General features: G+C 51.9%; 1 protein-coding gene across 1 annotated transcript in view; it reads right to left on the bottom strand.

Annotated features, from left to right (window-relative positions):
- RANBP3 (RAN binding protein 3) overlaps positions 1-13,591 on the bottom strand; it is a 47,497-nt gene extending 33,906 nt beyond the window's left edge. The window contains exons 1-2 of the mRNA XM_054396035.1: positions 13,570-13,591; positions 12,631-12,686 (exon numbers count right to left, since the gene is read on the bottom strand). Of these exons, the coding sequence (XP_054252010.1) occupies positions 12,631-12,686; positions 13,570-13,591 (78 nt within the window). The remainder of the gene's footprint in view (positions 1-12,630; positions 12,687-13,569) is intronic.
- Between the last annotated feature and the right edge of the window lie 1,761 nt (positions 13,592-15,352).

The raw sequence follows: 15,352 nt of genomic DNA, 5'->3' as shown, positions 1-15,352 counted from the left end.
AAGGTCTGCACTTGTGTGAGGGAAGGAGGTGAGAGGCTGCCCAGTGCACACCACACAAGCTGCTGTGTGCTAAACTCTGGCCAGACTCTTGCCATTTTCTCAGGTCATTTAATGCTGCCTCACTTGTGGAACAAACATGAAGCGTTTCCATGTTCTGCACACATCTGAGGGAGAATGTGAAAGGCTTTGAGCCTGCACAGCAGCACTGTGCTAAAGGCCTAAATTGTGGCCCATGGACAATACCCAGGCCCAGGGACACTCTGCCAGATGCAATCTGTGGGCCAAGCCTCCTGGTGTCTTATGGTGAAGTATCTGAGGACTGAAGCAGTTAAGCAGAGCTGTGCCTCAAAAGCACCCAACCTTGGCTTGCTCTCAGACAGCACTCAGCAGAATGAAGAGAGGCTAAAGCTGCTCTGTGTCTGTGTTGTGCCCTGACCTGCTTGTGATGCTCTGAGCAGCAACTTCACACCCCCACTGCAGGTACAGGCAACAGCTTCACGCTCAAACCTTTCTCTCTGGTGGCTCAGTGATAGGACAGAGGCAACAGAATGAAGCTATGTCAGGGAAAGTCCACCTTGGACCTCCAGAAAAGGTTCCTCACCAAGAGGGTGGCTGGTGCCTAGGACAGGAATGATGGCTGCAAGGCTGACAGAGTTGAAGGAGTCAATGAAGCACACTTTAAGTCATAGTTTAGGTAGTTCTACAAGGAGTAGGGAATTGGACTTGATGACCCTTATGGGTCCCTTCCAACTTGAGACATTCTGTGGTCATGGCCCAGGTCTGTGCAAAACAGGGAACAGCAACCTCAAAAATCAGCTGCAGCTTGTAAATCTTCAGGGCTTGTAAATCTCCAGCTGGGGCTTCAAACAGAAGCAATTCCTAAAGGACAGCAATCCAGGCACTGCCAAGAGCAGGTTCCATTCAGTGAGGTCACTCAAGCTTTAAATCTTGCAAGAAATTCCTGCCATGAAGGCTGGCAGCAGTCAGAGTGTATTTGATGGGGCTGACATCAGGTGAAGCTGAGGGTGCTGCACCTTTAGTGTTTTCCAAGTGTTCTGCTTTTGGGAGTTGGTATTGACAGACCCAAACACTGACTTAAAGCCACACAGAGCCAGAGGGAAGAGTTAAAGGAACATTTTCTTTGTTGTCAGCATTTAAACCCAGTCCAGCACTCTGCTGCTCTCACCCCTTTGGCTCAGAACAGCCTGAGGAAGGCTGTTTGGAACTGGCCACAGCACTTACAGCTCCTGGGTGTTCACACAGAGACAGAGGAACATCCGAGGCCACTGCACCCAGCACTGCTCAGCCCCTCTCTAAGCTGAGCCTCATCCAAGCTAACAGATGCCAAATGTCACTCAAGCTGCTTCCTTCCCCTCTAGAGAAGCACAAGCACTAAGCCCCCAGCCACCTGCACCACACTAACACAGACACAGCCTGTGAGCAGCAGCACAGAACTCATCTGGCCCCTGGCTTACAGACAGGTGTGCTCTGCTCCACTCACTCCAGCACCCCACACCCTGCCCACAAACCTCACAGCACAAACTAAAGGGCTGCAAAGATGCTGAGGGCACAGAACACCTCTGATGAGGAATGGCTGAGGGAACTGGGGCTGCTTAGTCTGGAGAAGAGAACTTGAGGGGGATCTGATCAATGCTGAGCAATACTTGAAGGGTGGGTATCAGGAGGATGGCACCAGGCTTTGTTCAGTAGTGCCCAGTGGCAGGGCAAGCAGCACAGGCACAATAGAAATGAAACACCAGAAGTTCCATCTAAACATGAGGAGGAATTTCTTTTACTTATGGCCCAGGGATGTCGTGGAGTCTAGAAACATTCAAAACACACCTGGAGATGTTCCTGTGTGACCCTCTCTAGGTGACTCTGCCTTGGCAGGGGATTGGACTCTGTCTCCAGAGTTCCCTTCCAATCCCTACCATACTCTGATACCTCTACCCCACACCTCCTCACTCCTGTCAAACCCTCTCTGGCTGTCCACAGGACCAGAGGCAGCTCATCTGCACTGAGCAGGGCCACAGATGCCACAGCAGCTCTCCCTCTGCATGGGAGGGAAGTTTGGGTCCCACTGAGCCAGCCACATTTCTGATTTTCAGGAAACATGCAGAATGGATTTGACATCCAAACCTCTGTCACCTTGTCAGTGGTCACCTGCAAGCTCTTGCCTGGGGCACCAGAAGAGAGCAGCCAGCACAGCCAGCTCTGCTGGGCTTCCCAGCTGAACAGGGCTTCCCCCTCCTCCAGCACCAGCTCAATACAAGAGGTGACAGCAGCAGGACTGACAGACTCCAACTGCTCTAGAGGTGATGGTGCCCATCCTGCTGTTATCCACAAAGCCTCTGAAGAACTAGGAAAAGACACTACATGGGGAATGGGACACTATAAACCAGTGTGGAAAATGCTGAGAGCTACAACCAGAATGGTACTAAGTGATAGGGACAGAGGGGACCATCCTTGGACAGAGCCAGAATGAACCTCAAGATGAGCCAACAACCACCAGGGATCTGGAGGCAACAGGGAACAACTGGGAAACTGGAGACAGACATTCACTGGGGCTGAAGATCACCAAGAAAGTTCAGGGCTCATACGAAAACAGAGTGCACAGGAAGAGGGTACAGAAGTGTTTCCACACAAAAATAGCTAAAGACCTGATTGTTCTTCAGCCACCTTAGGAGTTTGGAGGGAAAAGGATTCAGAGAATCACAGAATGGGTTGGGCTGGAAGGGACCTCAAAGCTCATCCAGCTCCAACCCCCTGCCATGGGCAGGGACACCTCCCACCAGCCCAGGGTGCTCAGGGCCTCATCCAGCCTGGCCTTCAACACCTCCAGGGAGGAGGCAGCCACAGCCTCCCTGGGCAACCTGTGCCAGTCTCTCCCCACCCTCACTCTCAACAATTTCTTCCTCACCTCCACTCTCAGTCTCCCCTCTCCCAGCTCCAAGCCATTGTCCCTCATCCTGGCACTCCCAGCGCCTGTCCAAAGTCCCTCCCCAGCTCTCCTGGAGTACCTTCAGGTACTGGAAGCCTGCCCTGAGCCCTGGAGCCTTCTATTCTAGGCTGAACAGTCCCAACTCTCTCAGCCTGTCCCCACAGGGGAGGTTCTCCATCCTCTGATCCTCTTCATGGCCTCCTCTGGCCCTGCTATGAAATCAGGGGTGACATTCATGGTAGCAGTGCAAGGACTCAGCAGAGCAAAGCTGCAAGGCACCAAACTGAACCAGGCCACAAGAGGTTAAAAAAAAAAAAAAAAACCAAGACAAAACTAAAGGAGACAAAGCTCCCATCCTGCAGAATCCCCTGTCAGAGGGTCCCAGGGCTGGTGATCATCAGGAAAGCTGCTTGGGCTCAGCAAGCCATTGGAAAAATTCAAAAGGAAAGAAAGAGCCTCTCCAGCACCTCACAGGTCATTAAATTGCTGATAATGCAACAAGGAAGAACCCTCAGCACACACTTTGCTAGGTGCTTAGAAGTAGAAACAACAATCCCAGGATGCCAGTTTGGAAGGGACCCCAGGGATCATCTGGTGCAGCCTCTCCAGGTGTCAGTACAGCTGCAAGGAGCTGCCCCAGCACCCTGCCAGGCTGAGGCTTAAACTGCCCAGGGTAGGGAATCCTCCACTTCCCTTGGCAGATGATTCCAGTACCCAGCTGTGCTCATGGGGAAACATTTTCCTCTGCAGTCCCATGGGAATCTCCCCAGCAGTTCCTTGTCCCCATCCCCCCTTGTCTTCTCCTGGCACTCCTTGCACACAGGGAGTCTCCACCCTTCATGTCCTGGGCCATGGTGAGAAGGTCTCCCCTGAGCCTTCTCTCCTCCAGGCTGAACAACCTCAGCTCTCAGCCTTTCCTCACCTGCAGGGCTGCCAGGCCTCTGACCATGCTCCTGGCCCTTCCCTGGACACCTTCCAGCCTGTCTGTATCTCTTTTGTACAGCAGGGACCAAACCTGCAGGCAGTGCTCCAGGCATGGGCTGAGCAGTGCTGAGCAGAGAGGGACAATGACTTCAGCTCTGCTGGGGATGCAGCTCAGCATCCTGTTGGCTTCCTTTGCCCCTGCAGCTCACTCATGCTGAGCTTCCTGTCCACCAAGAGCCCCACAGGGGGTCCCTTTCCACAGGGCTGCTCTCCAGCCAGGTGGACCACAGGCTGAGGGATATTTGCAAGCAGTTTGTATCACTGCATTTTCCAGCAGGGTAAGTAAACCTGCATCAGATTTTTGTCATTCTTGTAGTATGTGCTAAGTGTTTTTAGAATCAGTCATAGAATGGTAGGGGTTGGGAGGGTCTTCTGAAGATCATCCAGTCCAACCCCCCTGCCAGAGCAGGGGCACCCAGGGCAGCTCACACAGGTGGGTCTGGAAAGTCTCCACAAAAGGAGCCTCCACAACCTCTCTGGGCAGTCTGCTCTAGGCCTCCAGCACCCTCACACCAAAGAAGTTTCTGCTCATGCTGAGATGGAACCTCCTGGGTTCTCATTTTTGCCTGTTGTTCCTTGTCCTATCACTGGGCACCACCAAAAAGAGCCTGGCCCCTTCTTGGCACCCAGCCCTCATATAGACATTGATCAGATCCCCTCTCAGCTTCTCCTCTCCAGACTAACCAGCCCCAGGGCTCTCAGTATTCCTTCACAGCAGAGACATTCAAGTCCCCCATGCATCCTCCTAGCCTCTACTGGACCCTCTCCAGCAGATCTCTGACTCTATTCACTTGGGGAGCCCAAAACTGGACACTATTCCAGGTGTGGTCTCACCAGGGCAGAGTGGGAGGAGAACCTCCCTAGACCTGCTAGAAGTGCAGTAAGCAATAGAGCCTTCAGAACCCTGATCTCTGTGCCAAGCAAACTGCAATGAGTGCTGCAAGGCTCAGGAAAGCAAGAAACAATGACCAGCACCACCAGGCACTAATGCAGAATAATCTAACGGAAAGATGAGAACTGCTTGGCCACATCAATACATGAAATCATACTTTAAAAACCTGATCAGTATGAAATGGACCAAACCCTACTGCCAGCTTCAGGGTGTTGTCACCAGTTTAAGGCATGGAAGACAAAACCAACAAAGGCCTCAAGGATTTGTCAGCCCCAGCTGCTGCAGACAAAAGCTTGCACAGCTGCTCCAAAGAGCACATCCAAGGCAAACTGCAGCTCTGAGCACTCATTTTAGTCTTAGTCATGCTGGCTACTGAAAGTGTTTCCTCAGCTCTTAGCTTCTAACTGTGATTCAAGTTCTTGGATAAAGTTTTCTGGAGCTTCTGAAGTTTGTTCTCTTTGCTGTGATGTTTTCTGCCTGTGATGATTTGTGTCTCTCCTTGAGCCTCCTCTAGTTCACCTGCAATACTATCTCCAGGTCTGGGCTCCCCAGTTCAAGAGGGACAGGAATCTGCTGGAGAGAGTCCAACAGAGAGCCATGAGGGTGATCAGGCTGCCTGAGTATCTCCTCTATGAAGAGAGACTGAGAGCCCTGGGGCTGTTTAGTCTGGAGAAAAGAAGGCTGAGAGAGATCTGATCAATGTCTATCAATATCTGAAGGGGGGGAGGCTCTTTTCAGTGGTGCACAGTAATAGGACAAGGAACAAACTGGAACATAGAAGGTTTCACCTCAACATGAGGAGAAAATTCTTTGGTGTGAGGGTGCTGGAGGCCTGGAGCAGGCTGCTCCTTCTCTGAAGGCTTTCAAACCCCATCTGGAGGCATTCCTGTGAGACCTACCCTGGGTGACCCTGCTCTGGCAGGGGGCTTGGACTGGATGATCTCTGGTGGTCCCTTCCAACGTCTAACATTCTGTGATCCTAGAGGAAACATTCCTTGTAAGTACAGCTCCAGGGAGAACTTGGCAGCAACCTGTCTTTGTCTCTTGAGCACCAAGGCAAAGATCAGGGGAGAGATTTTGGTCCTGAACTCACCTGGCACAGCCAGGCCAAACAACAGCTGGTTTGTGAACACAGCAATAACACAGCCAGGCTGAACACATCAAACTCTACCTGGAGATTTGCCTTCCCCTACACTGCAGGAGATTAGGAGAGACAAAGAAACCCATGAAAGCTGAGATGAATACAATGCTAAAACCACCAAATATAGGCAAGGAAACAAAACCTTCTAAATAAGAAGTGGCACAAACACTCTTGGGGCAATTTTCCCCCACATCAAAGCTGTGCTGGTTTGGGCTCCTTTATCCTGAACCCACAGCCCCCTCTGAGTTTTCTCTGCTCAATCTTTAGCATCTCAGAGCTGAGCACAACAGACCTGACATGATCACCTCTGCTGGCACCTTTCCTTGCCCAGCTCTCCTCTCCACACACACTGATGATGCTCTCCTAAGGCAGCACTGCAGTGATCTAGACAGATTAACTCTGAAGTGTTAACTCCTTCAGGACAGAATCACAGAACTGCTTTGGTGGGAAAAGCCCTCCAAGATTGAGTCCAACCAACAACCCATCACCCCCATGGCCCCCAAACCATGGCCCCAAGTACCATGGCCACAGGGTTCTGGAATACCTTCAGGGATTGGGACTACATCACCTCCCTGGGCAGCCTGTGCCAATCCCTTACCACTCTGGCAGCAAAGAAGTTTTTTCTCCTCTCCAACCTAACCCTCCCCTGGCACAATTTCAGGCCTGACTTACAACAGTTCACTTGCATCTCCCTACCAGAACCTTCTTGCATCAGTGCTAAAGGTAAACATTGCTGCCTCTCCCTACACAAGGCACTTCCTCCACAGTTCCCTCTCTGCCACCATCCTAACCCTACGAGTCATGCTCACAGCACCACCAACATTTTCCAGTCATCTACCTCCTCAAACCAAGACCCAGCACTTCCAAATGACATCAAACCATGCCTGTGACCACCTCCACTTGCTGTGCTGCCCCAGCCTGCTACTCTGGCTCTCTAGCTGACAGCCATCCTTCTCATCACTGAAAGCACTTCTACCACTGCACAGATCCAACAAGTCCAGGATGTAAACCCTTCACTCCATGACTACCTCTTTATCTTTAGGACTGAGGTGCCAGTTATCCCTTAGATCTTTGCATTGTTTAGCAGCCCTACATGGGTCTGGGACATGACCCAAGCACCACACCATTTATCTGTCCTCAGAGCCAGCCTTCAAAGCTGGCCACTACCAATCCATCTACAGACAGCAGCACACCCACCAGAAGCAGTCATGGCATGAGCTGGAGATGAAGTGTTCTTCCCTGCTTCTACCACTGCCTGCAGTCCTGGCTGGTGGAAGAAAAAGGACAAGGTGCAGGCTACAGTAGACACAATGGCTCCACTTGTGCTGACAGCTGATTAGCAACCTTCCATGTGCCCAGGAGTCAGGGTGTCCCAGTATGAAGTCACATGAGCCAGCAGTGCCCAGGTGACCAAGAAGGCCAATGGCCTCCTGGCTTGGATGAGAAGCAGGGTGGGCAGCAGGGACAGGGAGGGGATCATCCCCCTGAGCTCAGCACTGGGGAGGCCACACCTGGGGTGCTGTGTTCAGCTCTGGGCCCTCACTCCAGGAAGGACATTGAGGGGCTGGAGCCTGTCCAGAGAAGGTCAGCAAGGCTGGAGAAAGGCTTGGAGCTCCTGGGCTGAGAGGAGGGGCTGAGGGAGCTGGGGGTGTGCAGGTGGAGAAGAGGAGGCTGAGGGGAGACCTCATTGCTCTCTACAGCTCCCTGCAGGGAGGTTGGAGTGAGGAGGGGGCAGCCTCTGCTCCTTGGTGGCAAGGGACAGGACCAGAGGAAATGGAGGCTCAGGAAATATTTCTTCACTGGAGGGGTTCTCAGACATTGGAAGAGGCTGCCCAGGGCAGTGCTAGAGTCACCATCCCTGGGGGTGTTCAAGCAGCTGTGGCCCTGGTGCTGAGGGACATGGTTTGGTGCTGACCCTGCAGTGCTGTGCTGGATGACCATCAAGACTTCTTCCAACCAGATCTGTTCTGTGTTACCCACCAATGAAGCTCACAGCTGGAGAACAAAGGCCATGACTTTAGAGCATTCTTGGACAAATTGTTTCTTTACAACCCTGCTGGGGCCATTTAAGCTTTTCTGTCTACTTCAGGATGTGTCAGTGTGAGAAAGCCTTCAGAATGCTTTGCCCTCAGAAATGCACCTTAATAGTTAACTTCATGAGGTGACTTCAAGCAACCTATGGCCTGAAACTGTCAAGAAATGGCTTTATGGCAGAAGCTAAAATTAGTTTCAGAGCAGAAACAACTCTAACAAGTGACAAAAAAATTCATCACAGCCAAAGTTGTATCTAGCAGTTGAAATCTTTAATTCATGAAGTGCTATGAAAAGCACAGGGCAGTTCCTGAACCCCACTGGACTGCCAGGGATGTTCTGAGCTTTACAGAGCCAAGGGGAGGGACTTTTTAGGATATCAGGTAGTGATAGGACTGGGGGGAATGGAATAAAGCTGGAAGTGGGGAGATTCAGGCTGGACATGAGGAAGAAGTTCTTCACCATGAGAGTGGTGAGAGCCTGGAATGGGTTGTCCAGGGAGGTGGTTGAGGCTCCATCCCTGGAGGTGTTTGCAGCCAGGCTGGATGAGGCTCTGGCCAGCCTGATCCAGTGTGAGGTGTCCCTGCCCATGGCAGGGGGGTTGGAACTGGCTGAGCCTTGTGGTCCCTTCCAACCCTGACTGATTCTATGATTCCATGATTCTAAGGTAGGACTTCATGGCACCCTCAGACCTCAACAGCTCTGAGTCTTCCTGAGCTGATGCAATTTTCCAGCTGGTGTCAGCACTAGCTCTGCTTGTCAGAAAAATGAAGAGCAGTGAACAAAGAGGGAGGAGAGTAGGATGCCACCTGCAAGCATTATCCTCATTTCACATGGGGCAGAAATGATTCTCAAGGAGGTAAGGATATGAAAATGGAGACTAACTCTGGACAAGGAAACTGAGTGCTCCCTCAGAAAGTTTGCAGATGACACTGAATTGGGCGGCAGTGTTGATCTGCTGGAGGGCAGGAGGGTCTGCAGAGGGATCTGGCCAGTCTGGATCCATGGCTGAGGTCAATGGGATGAGGTTCAGCAAGGCCAAGGGCTGAGTCCTGCACTTGGGTCACAACAACCCCAGGAAGGCTCCACACTGGGGGCAGAATGGCTGGAAAGGTGCTTGGGAAAAAGAACCTGGGGGTGCTGGGGGACAATGGCTAAACATGAGTCAGGGTGTGCCCAGGGTGTGATCCAGGCAGCCTGGCCTGGATCAGCAATGGTATGGCCAGCAGGAGCAGGGCAGGGATCTTGAACCAGTGCTGGGCACTGGTTAGGCAACACCTCAAATCCTGGGTTCAGTTTTGGGCCCTCGCTCCAAGAAGGTCATTGAGAGGCTGGAGCAGGTCAAGGAGGGCAGCAAGGCTGGGGAAGGGTTTGGAGAACAGGGCTGGTGAGGAACAGCTGAGGGGCAGGGACACCTCTCAACTAAATTTGGCTGCTCAAGGCCTCATCCAACCTGGATGAAGAAGCACCCACAGCCTCCCTGGGCAGCCTGTGCCAGAGTCTCACCACCTTCCTACTGAAGAACTTCTTCCTCAGCTCCAGTTTAACCCTGCTCTGCTTCAGCTTCAAACCATTTCCCTTGCCCTGTCTCTAACCACCCTTAGGAACCTAAATCCCTCTGCAGCCTTCCTGCAGGATCCCTTCAGGTTTTCAGCACCTTGCTCTAGGACAGCTGTTAATGGCTTTGCCTTGCTTCTGTAAGGATAATCTTCGGTGGCAGGCAATGCACTTAGCCAGGCACCCCCTATGGAAACAGGAACAGGGTTAGCCTTTGGCTGTGACCCTGAGTGGTGCTCTGTCCAGAGACACAGTGGAAGGTCTGGACCCATGTGTGACCAGAGTCACCTCTGCTAAAGCTGCCTGCAGGGACACTCAGATGGGTTCTCACACACAGAGCATCTCTCAAGGGGCTGCTCCTTTAGCTGACACCACCATGCTCTGCCTCTTACTATGGAGCAACACTACAGAACCCAGCTGCTGGCACAAGCAAGGAGCTCCAGCCCTTAGTTTAATAAAGAAGCTAGAAGCAGGGCACTGATGCTCCTCTCCTCTTCCAGGCTCAAATGCACACAGTAGAAGTTCTACAACCATTGTGAACCCCTACCCAGGAGAGGAGGGGTGGTTAATAGCAGTTGTAGCACACACATCACAAGGATTTGTGCTTCCTAGACAGACCACCCCTGGGGAGCTGGCAGATGCCACTCTTCCACCCCCCCAGCCAAGCTATTCCACACCCCACTGGCCATGGCTGCTCTCCTCTCAAGCACCACCATCACTCAGCATTTAGATCAGCTTCTGACTCATCTCTTCAAGGTGCTTGGCTCCCCCACAAGCCTTGACACCCCACCCAGAGAGGCTGCCCTGCAGGAAGCTCTCTGCTCACATCCCCACAGCCCTCAGCACCTCAGAGGCAGCCTGGAAAGCTAAATCCCCCGATCCCTCTCCCTGGAGCCTTGGATCCTCCCTGCCAGCCCAACCTTTAGTTCAGGTTTTTCACAGAGATTTCCCTGAGACATACCAGAGTGGAACAGACCTGCCCACAGCACAGAGCAGCTGCACTGCCTGACACTGAGCCACTGGAGGAACCCTCTGTGCAGCAGGTACAGCATGGAGCAACCTCAGCCACAAGCCCTCAGCACTGCAAAGGATGGACACAGGACTGTGCCTCTCTGCCTGGGCTGCACACTGCTACAATTACTGCTCCGGGACCAGCTGGGAAGTGCTGCACCTGGGGAGACAACCCACCATGGGGTAACTCAGAAGGGCCCTGAGGGACAGTCTGAATAGCAGCAGGAGATCCAAAGCTGCTTCCTAGGAGGAACCAACACGATGCAAACTGACAGCAGCAGCACTTCCTTCATTTCAAAGCACATGGAAGCTGTCACTGGCAGGGAGGTGTCCAAAGCATCTGCTCTCAGGTGGGTCACATTTGCTGAGCTAACAGCAGAGGAGTGGCACAGACTGAAGTCCTTGCCATGCTGTCAGGGATCTCAAGCTAAGGACCTTGCTTCCTACACCTGTAAGGAAGCTGGAGGCTGCTGCTTGTTGCAGAGCTCCCAACTGCAAACCAGTTCAGTACTGCTGAAACATGAGAGGTTTTTCCAATGATTCAAACACTGAAGCTGTGCACACCTGCACTCTTCTCCTGCTTCCCACCAGCTTCAGCTGAAACAAAGATAACTTTGATGATCCTTTTTTCCAAATGCTAGCAGCTTTCCCTGTTAACCAGACAGGATTAAGTCATAGAATCATGGAATGGTTTGGGTTGGAAGGGACCTCCAAAGCTCATCCAGTCCAACCCCCTCTGCAGTCAGCAGGGACATCCTCCACTAGAGCAGGTTGCTCAGAGCCCTCTCCAGCCTCACCTTGAATATCTCCAGGGATGAGGCCTCAACCACCTCCCTGGGCAACCTGTTGCAGTGTTCCAGCAGCCTCCTGGTGCAGAACTTGTTCCTAACATCTGATCTAAATCTGCTCTTCTCAGACCCCACACACCTGTGTCACTGCAAACTGGGAAACAGCAGCAAGCAAATACTAAAGAAAAAAGCTTTTTTGGATTTGTAATACAGGTCCTTGACCATAAAATGTGAAGCTGGCTACCAGCCTCCATCTACAGATTCCAATTCATCTTTCTTGGGAAAAATAAAAAGCTTTGTTGAGCCTGACCTTGACTATCTCCAGGGATGGGGCCTCCCTGGGTAACCTGTTGCAGTGTTCCACCACCCTCATGGGAAAGGATGGAGATATTCCCATCCATTCCTTCTACTAAAGCCGTTTGTACAGTATCACAAACTGCAGGGCTTACTGTTTGGAGCAAAGTAACTAAGGAGGAGGACATCCTAGCACTTGCCCATGATATTTTGTGTCACTTCTGAAGTGAAAGGAATGCAAACTGTACTGCACTGCTCCCAACAGCCACAACTTCGCTACACCCAGTTCAGTTTAAGAACAATTTCTGCTCCAGGGAAGGTACTGCTCCTTCCTTCAATTCTCAGTCTCTCCTGAGCTCCTTCTACAGCCACAGGAAGAGTTGTATCAGCCCCTTGGCTCCACACCAGCTCACCCATGGCAGACCCTCCAGCAGGTTATCGCACAGCTCCCCCTGAGCCCTGCCTAACTGCTACTGCAGAAACCAAGGCAGGGGACAGGGACAGCTGGCAGGGCTGGAGGGACAGGGGAGGGAAGAGCGTTGCCAGTGTCCATGATCCGACACTGGGCAGCTCAGTAACCAGACAGGAGCTACACTGAGATACACTGCAGTGAAAAGTGATCATCTAGACTGTGGATTTATCAGGAAAAAAAAAAAAAACAACAAACCACCTTGATGGCTTTCTCCTGCAACTGCACCTTCCAGGACTTCCTCGGCACTTGCTGCTGTCAAGACACAGCTCGGAAGCAGCTCCAACAGAAAATTTTTCTCCCAAATCTGAACCCCCTCCTGTCTAGGGAGCTACCCATTTCACACCAGCACCATACACTTCACTTTTAGCCCTCCAGCACCTCCTTACCCTCTGGCTATCAGTTAATTAATGCTCTGTTATCCATCTCCAACCCCAAACAACAGCCACAGGGCTGCTCAGCAGGGAATGAGGCAGGGCTGAGAACAAAACAAACAAAAACAAGGTAGCAGCATCTCCTTACCTTCTGTGCTTTATCCTTCTGAAACACAAAGACTGGTGGAGCAATGGCAGGTTTTTCTGTGGAAAGAGAAAGCAGGGGGGGTTTCCAACACGTTCCTCAGTGACCCAGACAAAATTGTTCAGTTCTGGGATGCCTGACTGACAAGGAATCCCTGCAGCAGTTTCACTGCAGTTACACAAACTGCTCCCACTGGTTCCTGGCACCATGACTGAAAGGACTTATCTCCAAAAGGAAAAGCAGAGTGTTAAGAACAATACAGCTGACATTTGAAAGCCACTTGTCCTGTCCCTCTAGATCCATCTCAAACCAGCACTTCTACTGTGCCCTGGTACAGCAGGAGGAAACCTTTGCAGCAGGACTTTACTTTTTGAACACATCAGTTCTGCAGGCAGAGACTACTCCTCTGCCTGGGAGGAGTTAATGCCAGGGGAGCTCTGCTGCACCGACCCCCAGAGCCCTTCTGCTGGAGTGCTCAGCTCTGGGTGCCACAGGACAAGAAAGACACTGAAGGGCTGGAGCAGGCCAGTTGGTGAGGGGTTGGGAGGGCATTGTACAAGGAGAGACTGAGAGAGCTGGGGAAGTCAGTGTGGGGAAGAGGAGGCTGAGGGAGACCTCATTGCTCTCTACAGCTCCCTGGAGGGAAGCTGCATTGAGGTGGGGGTTGGGTTCTGCTCCCTAGGACCAGGTGATAGAAGGAGAGAAACTGGCCTGAAATTGTGCCAGGGAAGGATTAGGTTGGAGAGGAGGAAAAATTTCTTTGCAGCCAGAGTGGTCAGGGATCGACACAGGCTGCCCAGGGAGGTGGTGGAGTGCCTATCCCTGGAGGTGTTCCAGACCCCTGTGGCCATGGCACTTGGGGCCATGGGTTGGAGGCCATGGTGGGGCTGGCTCAATGGTTGGACTCAATCTTGAAGGTCTTTTCCAACCTCAGTGACTCACTCTGACACCTGAGCACACTCATGTTTCATTGTCACTGATACCTTTGGAAAGGACCTCAATCTTCACTTGCAAGTCTACAACTCAAGCTCAACACCCCATGGCTATCACTCCAGAGGAACACTTCTTTCTCCCCTGCACACTTCAGGAGCCCTCCTGCTTTCTGCTTGAAGCTCTCATTCCAATGTCAGCAGGACTCTACTTTCTAAATAAGCACATCAGCATCTAGGCACCAGACCAGAGGAATTTCTGGGATTACTGCATGTTTGCCATCATCCTTAAGGAGCTCCAAACTACCTCAGCATCCTTAATAACCAAAATCCAAAGGAGGGAGCAGTAAAGCAGAATGAGCTCTCCTGAGTGTCACAGATTGCATGGAGTGGGAAGGGACTCTCAAAGGGCATCTTGGCCAACCCTCCTGCAGGCAGCAGGGACAGCTCCAACCAGAGCAGGCTGCACAGGGACACCCCAAGACTGACCTGGAATGTCTCCAGGGATGGAGCCTCAACCACCTCTCTGGGCAACCTGTTCCAGTGTCTCTCCAACCTCACCACGCAGAACTTCCTCCTGATGTCCAGCCTCAATCTCTCCTGCTCCAGTTTCAAACCATTGTCCCTGGTCCTATCCCCACAGCCCCTTCTGAACAGTCCCTCCCCAGCCTGCCTGGAGGTCTGCAGATATTGAAATGCAGCTCTAAGGTCTCCCTGGAGCCCTCTCTTCAGGCTGAACAGCCCCAACTCTCAGCCTGTCTCCATAGGGAAGTTCTCTGATCATCTTTGGGGCCTCCTCTGCACCCACTCCACCAGGTCCATGTCTCTTGTTAGGGTCCCATAGGTGCAGGTGAGGTGGTGCCACACCTTGTGCATGAGTTACAGACAGAGAAAAGCTGCACACACACTGTGCAGCCAGCAACCCTCTGAGGTTGTAGGACTTAGGGTGAGTAGAACAGGTGAGTGTTCAGAGCAGGACTGCTGTGAGACAAGAAAGTTCAGGAAGAGCTCTGTTCTGGCTGACTGCTCTGCAGAAGTTCTACCTCTGCAGTTATTCCCTCTTACATGAGTAGACAGTTAAGGAAATTAGTATTTCTATAACTTTTCAAGTTTTAATGTTACTATCAAAAAAAAAAAAAAAAATATATATGTATTTATAAAGCTATCAAGAATTACTTTGGCACCTAAAAACACCAAACCAGGATCACAAAATCCTCCATCACTCAGCTGCAGCACCAGTAAAGCACAGGGGGCAGTGTGTAAGGAGAAGGAATGAGGTCGTGCACTTGGGAACTGCTGCTGGCAGATTGGTTTGGCTGGAAAAGTGAAACTTTACCTGACAAGGACAGAAAAATTATTGAAGATCCAGGAATTTTGGGCATTTGTTTGGGAGGCAAAGCCTCTTTCCACACTTCTGTGGGTCTGCCCTCAAAGAAGTAATCTGCTGGGAGCAGCCCAGAAGGACCTGTGAGTCCTGGTGGACAAGAAGGTCTCCATGGGACAGCAATGTGCCCTGGTGGCCAGGAAGGCTGATGGGATCCTAGGCTCAGAAGAGCGTGTCCAGCAGATCCAGGGAGATTCTCCTCCCCCTCTGCTCTGCCCTGGTGAGACCCCACCTGGAATATTGCCTCCAGTTCAGGGCTCCCCAGATCAGAAGGGACAGGGATCTGCTGGAGAGAGTCAACAGAGGCTACAAGAATGCAAGAATGCTGAAGGGCCTGGAGCACTGCCTGGTGAGGAGAGGCTGAGAGCCCTGGGGGTGTTTAGTGTGGAGAGGAGAAGGCATAGAGGGGATC

Source organism: Indicator indicator, chromosome 36 (genome assembly GCF_027791375.1).
Source record: "Indicator indicator isolate 239-I01 chromosome 36, UM_Iind_1.1, whole genome shotgun sequence".
Classification (NCBI taxonomy): domain Eukaryota; kingdom Metazoa; phylum Chordata; class Aves; order Piciformes; family Indicatoridae; genus Indicator; species Indicator indicator.
Note: the sequence above shows the minus strand (reverse complement) of the source record. Positions and strands in the feature narration are given on the sequence as shown.